Raw genomic sequence first — 14,077 nt, forward strand, 5'->3', positions numbered from 1 at the left:
TTCAATCCATAGGCACACCCATGGCCAACTGCGCACACTACACACACATGCTAAGATACACTGCTAGTTGAGCTGACTCCGCCGATCCCCGAAATAGCTGAGCCTATTACTCCCAACTCGACAGCACATTACCAAGCAAGCTACTTGACTCAATTGCCAATGGCTAAGCCTAAATTGAGGAAGAATGCCCCCGCTCACCAAGGCCTGAGGGCGGTCGAGGAACTCCGCACTACTGCCAACTTAACAACTGAGCTAGTTGAGAAACAACTAGCCCTAGAATGGCCCCAAAGGCTCCGAGACCAGAAACTGAGTGTCCCATGCCTGAGAGCTCAAAAACTGAAAGATCTCAGACAATGACACTGAGGCATAGCTCGACTGAGCTAATGACACTTCGACCAACACAGGATTGGGGATGCCAAGGCATAGCCCGGCCAGCTACTCACCCGTCGGCCATACCTTAATCGACTATACCTCGGCTAACGGGCTAGAAGCACGAAGTACAAAGAACAACCTGACTTGACCCACACAGCAGCCCAACTGACCTCACCCAGGCCAACAATAAAAAAATGGTACAAGTAACAAGAGGCCGCGACGTAGCTCAGCTCGGCTTGGAACGTGTAATAGCTTGGCTAGGCGTGCTACGGGTAAAAAAAAAAAGAGGGACATGCACAAGTACATCAACAACAACAAGAGGCATATGTGAAGTCAACATGAAGAAGAGCTGTTATTCAACTTAAAAACAATCTATTACAATCGTTTAAAGCCCAACATAGCGAGCAAACAAAAAAAGAGAAGCAGCATAACACCAAAACGATAAGAATAATGAACATATGAGGCCGCCGATTAGTCCACGGCGGCATAATCAACAGTGTCAATATCGTTTTCAGCCTCATCCTCAGCTCCCTTGGCAAATTCTTGCGGAGAAGTTTGGTCAAAAGCGTCCCAACCTTGCGACTCCTCGGCCAACTTCAAGTGGCGACGAAGGATCCTGCATTAGAAAAGGGTGAACCCAGCTATAAAGGAGGCCTCGGCGTACTCATCCATATGTAGTTGCACCTCCTCAAACGCCTTGTACTCGATGATGGCTTCCTTGGTGGTCTCCTTCCTTAGCCTGCTCTATTTAGCCTTGAGCTCGGTGATCTCCTGCTTCAACTCTTGAACAAGACTAGCCTGCTCAACCAGTTGCGCCTTCAGCTCGGCCACTTCTCTCTTAAGTGTGGCTGACCGCTCCCCAAGAGCCTAGAGCTTGGCCAATTGGGCCTTTTTGCCGTAGATACTCAGAATGTTCCCGCTCGTATGTCGATCAAACGTCCCTGAGACGATCAACTAGAGCAACCGCCACGCAAGCATTCTGTAGACAAATATAATGTGATAAGTACATCGAAAAGGAGAGCAACACACAAGGAACAAAAGGAAGAGGATTTACCTGGGCAACAAACCAAAGTTGAGCACACTCCAAAGCTCCACTACCAACCCCAACCGATTCCCAAGCTATAGACATGGTCGTAATCCCCTGTAGCAACTGCTCAGGAACCTCGAGAGTCTCCAGATTGTCATTCATGCGAACTGACCACCTCAACACGTATAGACCTGAACTGCTTCTTGCCTCAGTCACTGACGTACAAGCAGGGCGACAAACCCCTTGAGGGTCAACCACGACAACGTCGTCCTCCTTGGCCTCTCATTGTCGTACCCTTCTTCGCTGATGGGCCACCCTATGTTTGGGTCATAGCCGCTCATCCGCCTCGGGATGAGCCTTTGGTTGCACACCGGCTCGTTCCTACCTTCATCAAAGATCCCTCATCCGATGAATAATGTCTTCCTCGCTGGCCATTCTCGCACCTGTAACACAGAAGGTCCAAGATAAATACACAGTTGGCAACATAAAATCAAATCGACAAACAGAAGTAAAAGGAAACAGACCGGCCACCCCCTCCATCAGCCCAACAAGCACCAGCATCTCCGAGCATGTGTACGCGATAACGTCGATTTCGTGGATCATGTTTAGGGCTAACCTCTCCTCCCAAGTAAGCGCCGCCCATTGGTGTTGCAAGAAAAGGGAGACCCCCGGGGATTCACACGAAGAAGAAAGACTCCTTCCAGTGCTTTACAGAAGAAGGGGCTCCGACCAATGACCGAATGTTACGCCGAGTGGAGAAGTAGTAGTACCCCTGCTGGTGGTGTTTCAACTTGAGCATAAATCTCACCATCCCCAGGGTTAGATCAATATCGCGGACCGCACAATAGGACATGAGAATGAGCAAAAATCTAAAGGAGTTCGGCATCAGCTGCACTAGCAACACCTTGTACCAGTTTAGCACCTTAGCGAACCCCTCAATCAACGGGAACCTCAGCCCAGCCTCCAAGCTGTGCTCATTAATGCACAACTCACCGGGTTGAGCATCAATAGCCATCTCCCCGGGCTGCAAACACCTAATCTGGTATTCTGCGGGAATGGCATATAGATCAAATTCGAGCCATATCCCCAGCCGTCAAGACGTTGGGCATGGTACCAAACCGGCGACCTACCGAAAGAGGAAGCTCTGTCTCCATCCTAGAGGGACCAACCTCGGCTTCCTCAATTTCGACAGCCACGAAGTCTCTCAGCTCAGGCTCGTAGGTTGAGCCTCGAGAAGAGCTGGAACCAGAACTACTGGAGAAGTGGAGCTATCTGCCGAGCTATGTGACCGACGAATCTGCTAAGAAGTGGATGCTAATCTCTTGCAAGTGACACTAAGGATGGAAAGGGGGGAGGGACCCCTTTTCCCTTTTATAGCCATCAGGGGCACAGACCAAGGAGAGACCAACCGACGTAACTAATAACGTGCATGAGGAAGCCTCAGAAACCGAAGCGACACCCTCAGTAGGCAATGGTTGTGCCCATTAATTGCATCAGTTCAACTACTGCATCGGTCCAACCTTTGACATAGAGACCCGCTATACTGATCCAGCCTTCAATGCAAATCCTCGATTAGGTTGTACAATGGCCTACCCGAGCATTCCCCCTCCTTGATAGCAAAACTTGGGGAGTGGTTCGGAAACCAAAATTTTGGTTTAAGTTCTACAGAGAGGATTCCTTGGCAACAACCAACACGGTACGAATGATACGCAAGCTCTGAAATTCCTCAACCGAGCAATGAACATAGGAAACTTCATTCATCAACTTCAGAACCAGGGGAGTGGTGATCGAGTCATGGTTGAATTGGTCCTATGAGACACGTGGCCGCCCAACTATTGCCCTACCACATCTTTCTAAGTCAGCCACGCTGGACTAGCTCAGCCATGTCGACATATCCTGATCGAACTACGCTATTGTGATAGTCCCCCATCTTTTCCTTTCAGCCACATCAACTACAAGTCATGTGGATGAACACAACCACAAATAAAGAGAAATAAGAAAGACGACTCCATTGAAATAAGACTATCCCGAATACCTCAACAGCTAAACTCATCCCAAGGGTGCTCAATCCGACCAAAACACGAATCCAATTTTTGAGACCTACACAACTACTTAGCTCTGACCCGCATCCTTATAACTCAGCCCGACTATCTTATTTAGCTCAGACTAGCATCCTTATAACTCAGCCCGGCTATCCTACACCACCGCTAGATCGTTAAAGTTCTTACCCGAGAATAAATCCCCAGGTCTCTTAACTTTTATTTTCTTCATCTTAAACACGACCGCCCCACCCTGCCAAGAGGACAATCTAATCGCCTTCCTCTGTTCCTACACTACTCCCAAATTACAAGTACAAATTCTGGTTTAAAATTAAGGTGAAGTTTGGAAAAAAATGAATCATAATTTGCACCCAAACCATTTGCCTTGACATAAGGAGCAGGTGAACAACTGAACATACCGAGGGCTGGGAACTGGGATTGGCTTGCTTTTCGTGCCATCCACATTGCCAATCCTACGTGTCAAACCTACATTTGGTTGTACACTCATGATACCTTTTGTCCGACCTTTCAGAAAGTACCGAGGACTTATCTCTCCACATGGGACTGGGCCGTGACTGAAAGAACTTGCATGCTTACACTTGTAATTTACGCAAATATTGAAAACAGGTCCGACTGTTGACACTTCTCATTGGATGAGTGATCTTTTTATCGCAGAGTCTGGTTGATGGTTCCTGAATTCAAGATAGTTGTACAATCGGGCGGGTAGGTCCCAGCTTCAAGGCAAGAGAACAGTAACAGTAATTTGCTGTCACAAACGGCAAACCTGGATGTTCAACTGAGGATTTCACTTTTTCATAAGAACACAAACCCAAAATTAATCGTTGATAAAGCAACGCAACACGATCTTTATTTCTTTGTATTTTGTATTGACAGGTGAAATTTCAGAGCTAGCTTTTTATGTGCAAGCACAATGGAGATATCATCCCCATTTATATACAGCTAATGACTTACACCCCTTCTTCCCCTCCTTCCAATCAGCTTCCGTTTTGAATTTAGCCTTTTCACAAAACAAAACAAAAAACAATCCGGCCCTCCAACTTTCCTTTGCAAATTAACACAAACCCTTCCTCTAAAACCTTAAAAAGAAGAAAAAAAACTCCGTTTATCTTCCCAGTTGGGGAATAGCAATCGATCTCAGCGCAGTTTAATTTCTTCGGAATATGGCATGAGTCGACTAGAGAGAGAGAGAAAGAAGGAAGCACACGTCTCGCTCCCATTTGCTGCTTCCCCTTAGCTCTGACCCCAGCAGCTCAGGTACATCACCTTCTGAAGAGATTCATCGGCTAGTTTTTGCCTCTCGTCTCCAATACTACTGCCACTCAAAAAATGCCCCAGGTCCGAACCACCAAGGCCGGACAAAGGCCGAAAACCAGTCGCGTTTGCGCCAGATGACAAGCTTTTCTTAGCGCAGTGGAGAGACCTAAGACCGGAGTTCCATTTGAAACCCTGATCAGCGTGGCCTTGCACCACGGCTACGACGGCTGCCATCCAGACTTTGCTCGCATAACTCATATTGTTTAATCCCTTTATCTCTCTCACTCACTCTGTGTGTTTCTCCCCCTTTGGATCGTCGGAGATCTCCAACAACGGCTGAGAAAAAAATGGTTTAAGTAATTGTATACTTGTTTGATTTGTTCTTCGTTGAACGTCGTACGAAGGTAGCAGATGAAGTAAAGGAGGGCTCATTCTTTATATAGCAAGGGACTGAGAGGCTGAACAGTAAATCTCCAGAAAACCAAAAGCGGTTTCCAAGAGTGGTTTAGGAAATACCGGTGGCGGGTGGGGACACCTTTGTCTGCACACCGTAGCAGTACTAGTAACAGCTAAAATGGGATATATTCTGATGGGAACATCTCACGATACAGGATGAGTCGTCGTTGATCAGACGCTGACGCGTTTCCCAACATATAAGGAAGGCATCCCAAATGGCCTATCCCAAGCAATAGCGTATTTGTGATGATATCGCGAGAAACCAAAAAGGGAGGATGATGAAAAGGAAAGAGAGGGGGCAGGTGGCGAGACCTTGTCTTTAGAAAATGGATAGAAGGATCGAGCGAGAGAGAGAGACATACAGATGAGCAAACAGGCTCCAGGATTCATCCATTCATTGTGTTGTCTTGTCCCCCAATATTTGATATCTCCCAAATCCCAATGTAAAAAAATGCTAACAGCTCCTTCTCATTATCTTTTTCTAACTCCCTTCGCGTTTTTTGGGATGAAATCCCTTAAATCTCCCCTACAAAGGTTTTCTGAAAAGGCCTTAAATTTCCCCATAAAATTTGACATCTCCTTAAATCTCCTTTCCGTTATTATGACGTTACAAACCTGACAAAATTGCTGATCATGGGTTTAAACATGTTAAAATGCCGCATTTGCCCATACACGAAAATCATATGACAGAACTACTCTTTACCACTTTCCTGTTTCCTCTCCCATGCTCACATGCATATCTGCAAGAACACGATTCACAGATGTATCCGATACATGGATACCATAAATAAAACGGACGATTTCATAATTTACCGTAGTACAATTACAAAGAAATCGAAGCAATTTAGGAGATGTTTGGAACCATTGCTGTTTTTCAAAAAAAAAACGGGCATTATATTGGATTCACATATGCATTTCAATAAATGCTCATGTATCTTATTATTTGGTTCAGTCGATTATTAATAAATCGGGCATGCCTTGAAAATCAAGACCCCACGGATGCATGAAATGTCAATGGTTGATTAATATGTATCCTATGTAGTGTTTATCTGTCAGCACATACATAAAAAATGATGATGAAAATCACCTTACCCAAACATAATATTTCTCACTGTTTACATGGCAGAAGCATTTTTTGTATGAAAAATAAGTCTTGAAAACATAAACATATTTTTTTTTAAATCAGTCTCAAAAAAACGTCCACACTTCCAAACCCCATGTATATGAACAAGATCATAGTAATTCGGAGCCGATTCTATCATTGCATAAAGGTTGTGATTATATGATAGTTGACTTTTGACTTTATAAGATCTATCAAGCGAGATCCACGTCCACCATTTATTGTGGTCCCCAGGTTTTTTAATCACTTGTCAATTACAACATCTCACGATAGATTGTGCTTCAGTGGAGATCTAGTACTATTAAATATTCTTGGATATAATATATTATCATGACTAGTTTTATACAATGAAAATATCGTCTACCCTGGTCTGTGCGAATTTCACCTAAAACGCAGTCATGCCTTGCAATATAGAATGCAGCTTTTAAAAGAAAACTTGAGGTGTCGATTTCGGACGAGAAAAGAGTAGAAGTAACACTATGGTATTCAGATCTACGGTGAAAACAGTTTAAATATTAATTTTTTATTCATCTTAGAGTTATAGGACAAAATTGAGATTAAAATAATTCTTCTAATCTGACTGCAAGAGTTAATAGGGGTATAACGGTCAATTAATGTCTTAATCAATCAAATATTAACGGAAGGGGTGTATATATCCAAATCAGAGGAGGATTAAGTTTAGTTAGCACAGGTCAAATCTGCTGTCCCCATCCCAGCCGTGCCAACACTTCTATTCCCCCTCCCCATCACCCCAACCTCAAACTTGTTATTACCCAAAATCCCCATCCCCCAATCCCAAACATTCAGCACAATGTATGCCCCAATGGACGAAACTGTAATAGGAGGATCACAATGCATTTTATTGGTTCGAGTTCAAGGTATGAAGAGAGACCGAACGACCAGAAGGTGGTGAACATGAACTGAAGCTTCCATTAGCTCTCATGCCCAGAAACATGACAAAGGGAAGTACCCCCACTCTGTAAGCTTTACATTTTGTTGCTAGATTCTTTATTGTTGTTAATTTAGTATTAGCTACTTTTCATTAATGAGATTGTCTGTACTTCAGCTTTGGTTGAATGTTTTTCCTTGGGATGTTTGACTTGGATTAAGGGTTTGTTTGTTTGCTCTAAAGTCTGACATTTAAAAGTGCAATAATTACATTAAGAGGTATATTGGTATTGGTGAACCCCGATGTGCCTTGAATGGCATTTACCTGACTTCGGTGAGTTTATCAAACAAGAAGAAATTCGACATCGGAGGGAGGAAGATGATATGCACAAGTTCTCCAACAAAGGGGAGAAAGATCTAGAATAAGGAGAAGAGAGAGGGAGAGTTCAGTTGTAGGAAAGCCAATGACTTATTTCATTCATGCATGCTATATTTATAGCCTTATTGTGCTACAAACTAGGAGTAGAAATAGGAACTACCGCCCCTTAATCTTAGGAGCTTATCAACAAAAACAAAATGCACTTATCTAGGAAACAGAATTGAAGGCTTATCTATTCTAACAGAATTAAAACTGAATGGCTAAGGCTTATCCACAACTAAGGGCTAATATGACCGGGTCTTCTGCTACTATCCATTTTGACTGGATCTTCGGCTGTTGTGCGCCTAGTGCATGCATGCACATGCACGTATCATTTTCTCCCCCCTGAAGGATCCTTGTTCGCAAGGAAGTCGGGATATGATTTGTTGAAGTGCCATTCATTCTCACAGGTTGCGTCCTCGACCGACGCCCCAACCCATTTGACCAAGACTTTAGATTTTGGGCAGTATTTTCCCTTGTGAATAATACAGCGGTCCAAGGTTGCTTCTGGTTGGGGTAGGATGGTCGAAGTATCCGAGATTGGGGGAAGCTGAGTGGAAGTTGGGGTGATGGGTCCCAAGTACTTCTGCAGCAAACTAACATTAAACACATTGTGGATCTGAGAGCCGGGAGGCAAGGCTAAGCGATAGGCCACTGGACCAATCTTCTCAATGATTAGGTATGGCCCAAAATAACGTGGGGTGAGCTTCATGGAACGCCGAAATGCCACCGATGTTTGCCGGAAAGGTTGTAGCTTCACATACATGAAATCACCTGCTACGAACGAGGCTTCATGTCGGTGCTGGTCCGCTTGACATTTCATCCGGTTCTGAGCTACCTGGAAGTTATGTTGTAGCTCACGTAGGATGATGTCCCGGTCATGCAAGTATTCGTCAACTGCCCCTACTCGAGCAGTACCTGGTACATAAGTCAGCAGACTTGGGGGTGGGATCCCGTAGACTGCTTCGAAGGGTGTCATTTTGGTGGAAGAGTGAGTGGAGGTGTTATAGCTATATTCTACCCAAGGAACCCACTCTAACCATTTTCGTGGTTGGTCACCTGCAAAGCACCGTAGATATTGCTCCAACGTCCGATTAACAACTTCGGTTTGCCCGTCGGTTTGGGGGTGGTAACTTGAGCTCATACACAATTTCGTCCCATGCATCTGAAAGAGTGTCTACCAGAATGAGCTGATGAATACCTTGTCACAATCGCTAACAATGGATGTTGGAACTCCGTGTAGGCGGACAACGTTGGCAACAATTGCCTTAGCGACTGTGGTAGTAGTGAATGGGTGTTTTAAGCAAATGAAGTGGGCATATTTTGTTAGGCGATCCACAATTACCATGATAACCGTATACCCATTAGAAGGAGGCAATCCTTCGATAAAGTCCATGGAGATGTCTGTCCACATTTGAGTAGGTATTGGTAATGGCTAAAGCAATCCTGTTGGTCTCATGCAATCTGTTTTGAAGCGCTGACATACGTCACATTGTTGCAAAAATTCCTTTACTGTCCGATGCATGTGGGGCCAAAGGAAGTTGTGCTTGATGTGAGAGAGGGTCTTATGAAACCCAAAGTGTCCCCCTATTGGGGATGAGTGGCAGTCTGCCATCACCTTTGAAATCAAGGTGGAGACAGGGCTCAAATAAATCTCGTCCCCCTTAAACCATACTCTATCTCGTTGAAGCAACTTGTGGGAGGGTCGCTTCTTCATTAATTCCCCATAAAAGGTGTCATGTTTGACCTCTTCCTGTAGCGTCGGCCACCAGTCTACGTGTGGTATAGAGATGGAAAGAAATTGAAATTCAGCCATATGCGACAAGGAATCCACACCTTGGTTCTCTAGCCCTTTGTTATACTCGATCTCATAGTCGTACCCTAGTATCTTTGGCAGCCACCGCGTTTGTGCCGGTGTGGTTATCCTTTGCTCGAGTAAATATTTAAGACTTTTTTGGTCGGTGCGGACTGTGAATGGTTTTCCAAGCAGATATGGGCGCCATTTCTTAACGGCTTTGACAATAGCTAACATCTCCTTCTCATAGGTGGATAACACCAAGGCTGAACCTTTCAATGCTTCATTGAAGTAGGCCACCGGTCGGTTTTGCTGGATGAGGATGGCGCCAATCCTGGTTCCACTCGCATCGCATTCAATCACAAATCATTGGGAAAAATCCTGTAGACGTAGGATTCACGGTGAAGTGAGTGCCTTTTTCAACTAATGGAAGGCCGACTCTTCTGCCTTGTTCCATTGAAATCCCCCTTTGGTCAACAATTGGGTTAAGGGAGCTGCAATGCTTCCAAAGTCGCGGATGAACTTCCGGTAATATCTTGCTAACCCGAGGAAGCCACGGACCCCCTTTGCTGATGTCGGTGTAGGCCATGCGAGAACAACTTGTATTTTGGCTGGATCAACGGACACACCTTGTTCTGAAATCACATGACCCAAGTACTCGACCTGCGAAACACCAAATTGACATTTTGACATTTTTGCAAATAATTTGTTAGAGGATAATACAGTTAGAACAACTCTCAAATGAGATAGGTGGTCTTCCCATGATTTAAAATAAACTAGAATGTCGTTGAAGAAGACCAAAATAAATTTCTGGAGGTATGGGCGGAAGAGGTCGTTCATGAGGCTTTGGAAAGTTGCAGGTGCATTCGTCAAGCCAAATGGCATCACTAAGAACTCGTAATGCCCTTCATGTGTCCAGAAAGCTGTTTTAGGGACGTCTTCTTATTGTACTCAAAGTTGATGGTATCCTGACCATAGATCTAGTTTGGAGTAAAATTTGGTTCTGTAGAGCTCATCTAATAATTCATTAATAACAGGAATGTGATACTTGTTTTTAATAGTGATTTCGTTCAGTGCTCGGTAATCCATGCAAAACCGCTAAGCTCCATCAGCCTTCTTCACTAGCAAAACTGGTGATGAGAATGGGTTGTTGCTTGGTCTTATCAGCCCTGTCTGCAGAAGCTCCTTCACCATCTTCTCTATTTCGGTCTTCTAGTAATATGGGTATCGATATGGCCTCACACTAACCGGTCCTTTGTCGGGAAGCAGTGCAATCTAGTGGTCATGTGGTCGTTTAGGAGGCAAGCTTGCGGGTGGGTCAAACACATGGGAAAATTCGGTGAGAAGGTGGTCCATCTCGGGTGGGAGGAAACTTGGTTGGCCACTGCTATGTTAATGAACTATTTGAAAAAAAATCCCGTACCTTGTAACCTGTTGCATTCTTTGTTGGTTAAGGCTTCGATGTTGGCTCATCCCAATCCTTGGAAGGTGCAAGAGAGTCCCACCTTCTTGAACATCAAGGTTAGTTGTTTGTAATCCATCTCGACGGGTCCAAGCATCTCTAGCCATTGTACTCCCAATACCAACTGGCATGCTGTGACGGGTAGAACATAATAGTCAACGGTAACGGGGTGTCCTTGAATGGCGAGAGTGAGAGCTCGGCACTGCCCCATGTACTCGATCTTTTCACGGTTGGCCACCATAACTTGAAATTTCTTGTCCCGGTTCACTGGCAACCCGAACTTGGAGATGATGGCTTGGTCAATGAAGTTGTGGGTGCTGCCGCCGTCAATTAGTACTGTCACGTTCTTGTTTTTCAACTTCCCAAGAACACATATGGTTTGCAGGTGCTCAGCTCCTGCAATAGCATGGAAGGAGATTTTGGGGATGGTTTCTTGGTTTTCTTCCTCTAATTCGACAGTCTCCACGTCTGCCGGTTCTGGATCCTCAATCATGAACAGTTGTGGGCATGCACAACGGTGGCCGGGGGTGAACTTCTCATCACAGTAGTAACACAACCCCTTCTCACGACGTTCTTGCACCTCTTGGTTGGTGAGTCACCGGAATGTTGGGGAAGGAGCACTGGAAACCTGGTTCGCGGACGAGCTTGGTGAAGGCCCCAGTACACCGGCCATGGGGTTGGGTGACCCCTTCTAGGCTGCCATGGCTGTTGGGGATCGAATCGGCTGGCTAGCTCTCCGCTATAAGTGATTTTGTTCCTCAATTAACTGGGCCACTCCAATCGCCTCTATCAAGGTTCGAGGCTGCTTGATCTTCACATCTAAATGGGCGTCATCACGAAGTCCTGCAATGAAACAGCCAATGAGGAATCTCTCAAGCAGACTGTCAACTCGGTGGGAAAGCCTTTCGAAGGCTTCTTGATAAGCCGTCACAGTGGTGGTTTGCTTCAGGCGGGTTAACGCTTCCGATGGGTCCTCGTAGTTAGTGGGGCCAAACCGTTGTAACACCGCCTTGGAGAATTCTTCCCATGTGAGCGGTCCGCGATGCTTGGTCAATCACTTGTGCCATTGTAAGGCGATGCCTTCCAAATGGAAGGAAGTTAGCTGCAACTATTGGTCTGGAATAATATTTTGAAACTCAAAATACTGCTCCACCTTGTAAATCCAGCCGCTTGGATCATCCCCATTAAATTTTGAGAATGACAGCTTGACGTGTTGATGAGGGTGGTCATGGGTGGAGCTGGAACGGGAAGTATGGGGGTGTGAGGATTCTTCATGGGCGAAGGGGTTAGTCTCGGGAGTGGTATTGGGAGTGGTTCGTGAGGCTTGAAGGGCTTGGAGTTTGGTTAACACTGCTTGTAAGACAGTGTTCACCTGGTCGAAGCTCGACTCATGTCGTGCTAAGGTTTCATTGACCTCATTGCAGAATTCCGCATTAGTCTTTCCACGGGTGTCCATGGTCGAACCGGCTTTGATACCAATGATACACACATGTTCACCAACAAAGGATAGAAGGATCTAGAATAAGGAGAAGAGAGAGGGAGAGTTCGGTTGTAGGAAAGCCAATGACTTATTTCATTCATGTAGGCTATATTTATAGCCTTATTGTGCTACAAACTGGGAGTAGAAATACGAACTACTGCCCCTTAATCTTAGGAGCTTATCAACAAAAACAGAATGCACTTATCTAGGAAACAGAACACACTTATCTAGGAAACAGAATTGAAGACTTATCTATTCTAATAGAATTAAAATTGAATGGCTAAGGCTTATCCACAACTAAGGGCTAATATGACCGGGTCTTCTGCTGCTATCCATTTTGACCGGGTCTTCGGCTGTTGTGCGCCTAGTGCATGCATGCACATGCACGTATCAGAAGAGGAAAGGCAAAGTTCCATAAACCCTCCAATGGAGGATTGGATTTGGGAAAGAGGTGAATCTTTTGGTACAAGGAACTCCTCGGAGATTGCTCACAAGGGTGGGAGAACTAGAGTTAGTACACCTACTAGGTCAAATCCTTTTGACATATTACCTAGAATGGAAGTAGGTAACTCCTAGGCGGCGGTTACTCATCATGACTCCCCACTCAGCAAGGCTCAGCATATCTTAGAGCAATTTTGACGAGCCACGAGTGGCATCAGTCTCCACCATAATCTGTCAAGTCTTGCCCTTGTAGACCCCCTTGGTTCCCTAAGTAGCAACCCGACTCAAACTACACCTTCGGAGCCTAGTCACAAAAGACCCAAGAGACTCCCAGAAGATGATTTCTCATCCTTGTAGTTACAGAATAGGCCATTACACTCCCCTCAAGTAGATCCCTCTTCCTCTCAGTATCTTGTCCCATGAGAGCAAATCCCTTTCTCTTCCTAATGAATGACTACAGAAGAACGGTCAGACCCCAACATCCATGAAAAAGTCATAGTTGAAAGTGGTGGCTTTTCCTTCAAACAGAGCTCTGATGGTTCGCATGGAGAGGTAAAGTTTTCTTCCCAGTCAATTACTGGTCTTAATATTTTTGTTGGGAATTATAAAGGTACAAGTAGGAAATCTTTCCATAATAATTTCTTGCATTATATTAGAAGAACCGCCCCTGACTTAATATTTCTTTAAGAGACCAAGATAGGAACTTTGAAAATGAATTCTTTAAAAAAGAAAATTTGTTAACCCAATGATAAGCATATATTTGTATATATTTTCATACCTCTAACTTGATGATTTTGGTAATAATGTTTTTGGAATTAGCATGATATTTCACTAATTATGATGGAATTGTCTTGCAAGGTGATTTGGAGCTTAATTGTGAAATTTTAAGGAGGAGTTCAATTTAATTGATTAAGATAATCATAGAGGAAGGACCATGCAACAAAGATGCTCATTGATGTAGCCATGAAGGAGAGTATCCATTGAAATCGGATTTGATATGTATGCACAAAAATCGGGAAATTTCCTGTTTTGATATAGTTCTCATATTTTGGGCATAACTTTCTGCCTATAACTCGGATTGAGGTGATTAAAATGGATAATTAAAACTAAGAAATAGGGTTACAATTCTTATGTTTATCACTCACCCTAATTCCACCTCCAATTAAGTTCAATTCGAGCTAAAAGTTTCGGGTCTGACAGTTAGGAGTGCAGAAGAGATATGAATTCAATTAAGATAAAGACTAAGAGACCTAATTTGTGTTGAATTAGGAGTATGCAGTGAGAAGCAATTGAGGGGAGGCTCA

The 14,077-nt window shown here is 44.5% G+C and overlaps 1 protein-coding gene and 1 long non-coding RNA gene across 2 annotated transcripts; both read right to left on the bottom strand.

Moving 5' to 3' along the window:
- Window positions 1-788: 788 nt before the first annotated feature.
- LOC148877954 (uncharacterized) lies at window positions 789-5,148 on the bottom strand. Its single transcript, XR_016099736.1, has 3 exons — window positions 1,924-5,148; window positions 1,427-1,842; window positions 789-1,351 (listed from the first exon to the last, which is right to left on the bottom strand). It is a non-coding gene; the product is annotated as an uncharacterized LOC148877954 (long non-coding RNA).
- Window positions 5,149-7,926: 2,778 nt separating this feature from the next.
- On the bottom strand, window positions 7,927-8,574 carry LOC148877955 (uncharacterized). The gene has a single exon (XM_088970962.1). It carries the CDS (start codon window positions 8,572-8,574, stop codon window positions 7,927-7,929), a length of 648 nt encoding a protein of 215 aa, XP_088827088.1.
- Window positions 8,575-14,077: the final 5,503 nt, after the last annotated feature.

Source organism: Nelumbo lutea, chromosome 1 (genome assembly GCF_056320005.1).
Source record: "Nelumbo lutea isolate HS-2025 chromosome 1, American lotus-T2T, whole genome shotgun sequence".
NCBI lineage: Eukaryota > Viridiplantae > Streptophyta > Magnoliopsida > Proteales > Nelumbonaceae > Nelumbo > Nelumbo lutea.

Bases quoted from the DNA above. Each gene is read 5' to 3' on its own strand.
- LOC148877955 (XM_088970962.1), bottom strand. From the start codon at position 8,574: ATGACACCCTTCGAAGCAGTCTACGGGATCCCACCCCCAAGTCTGCTG.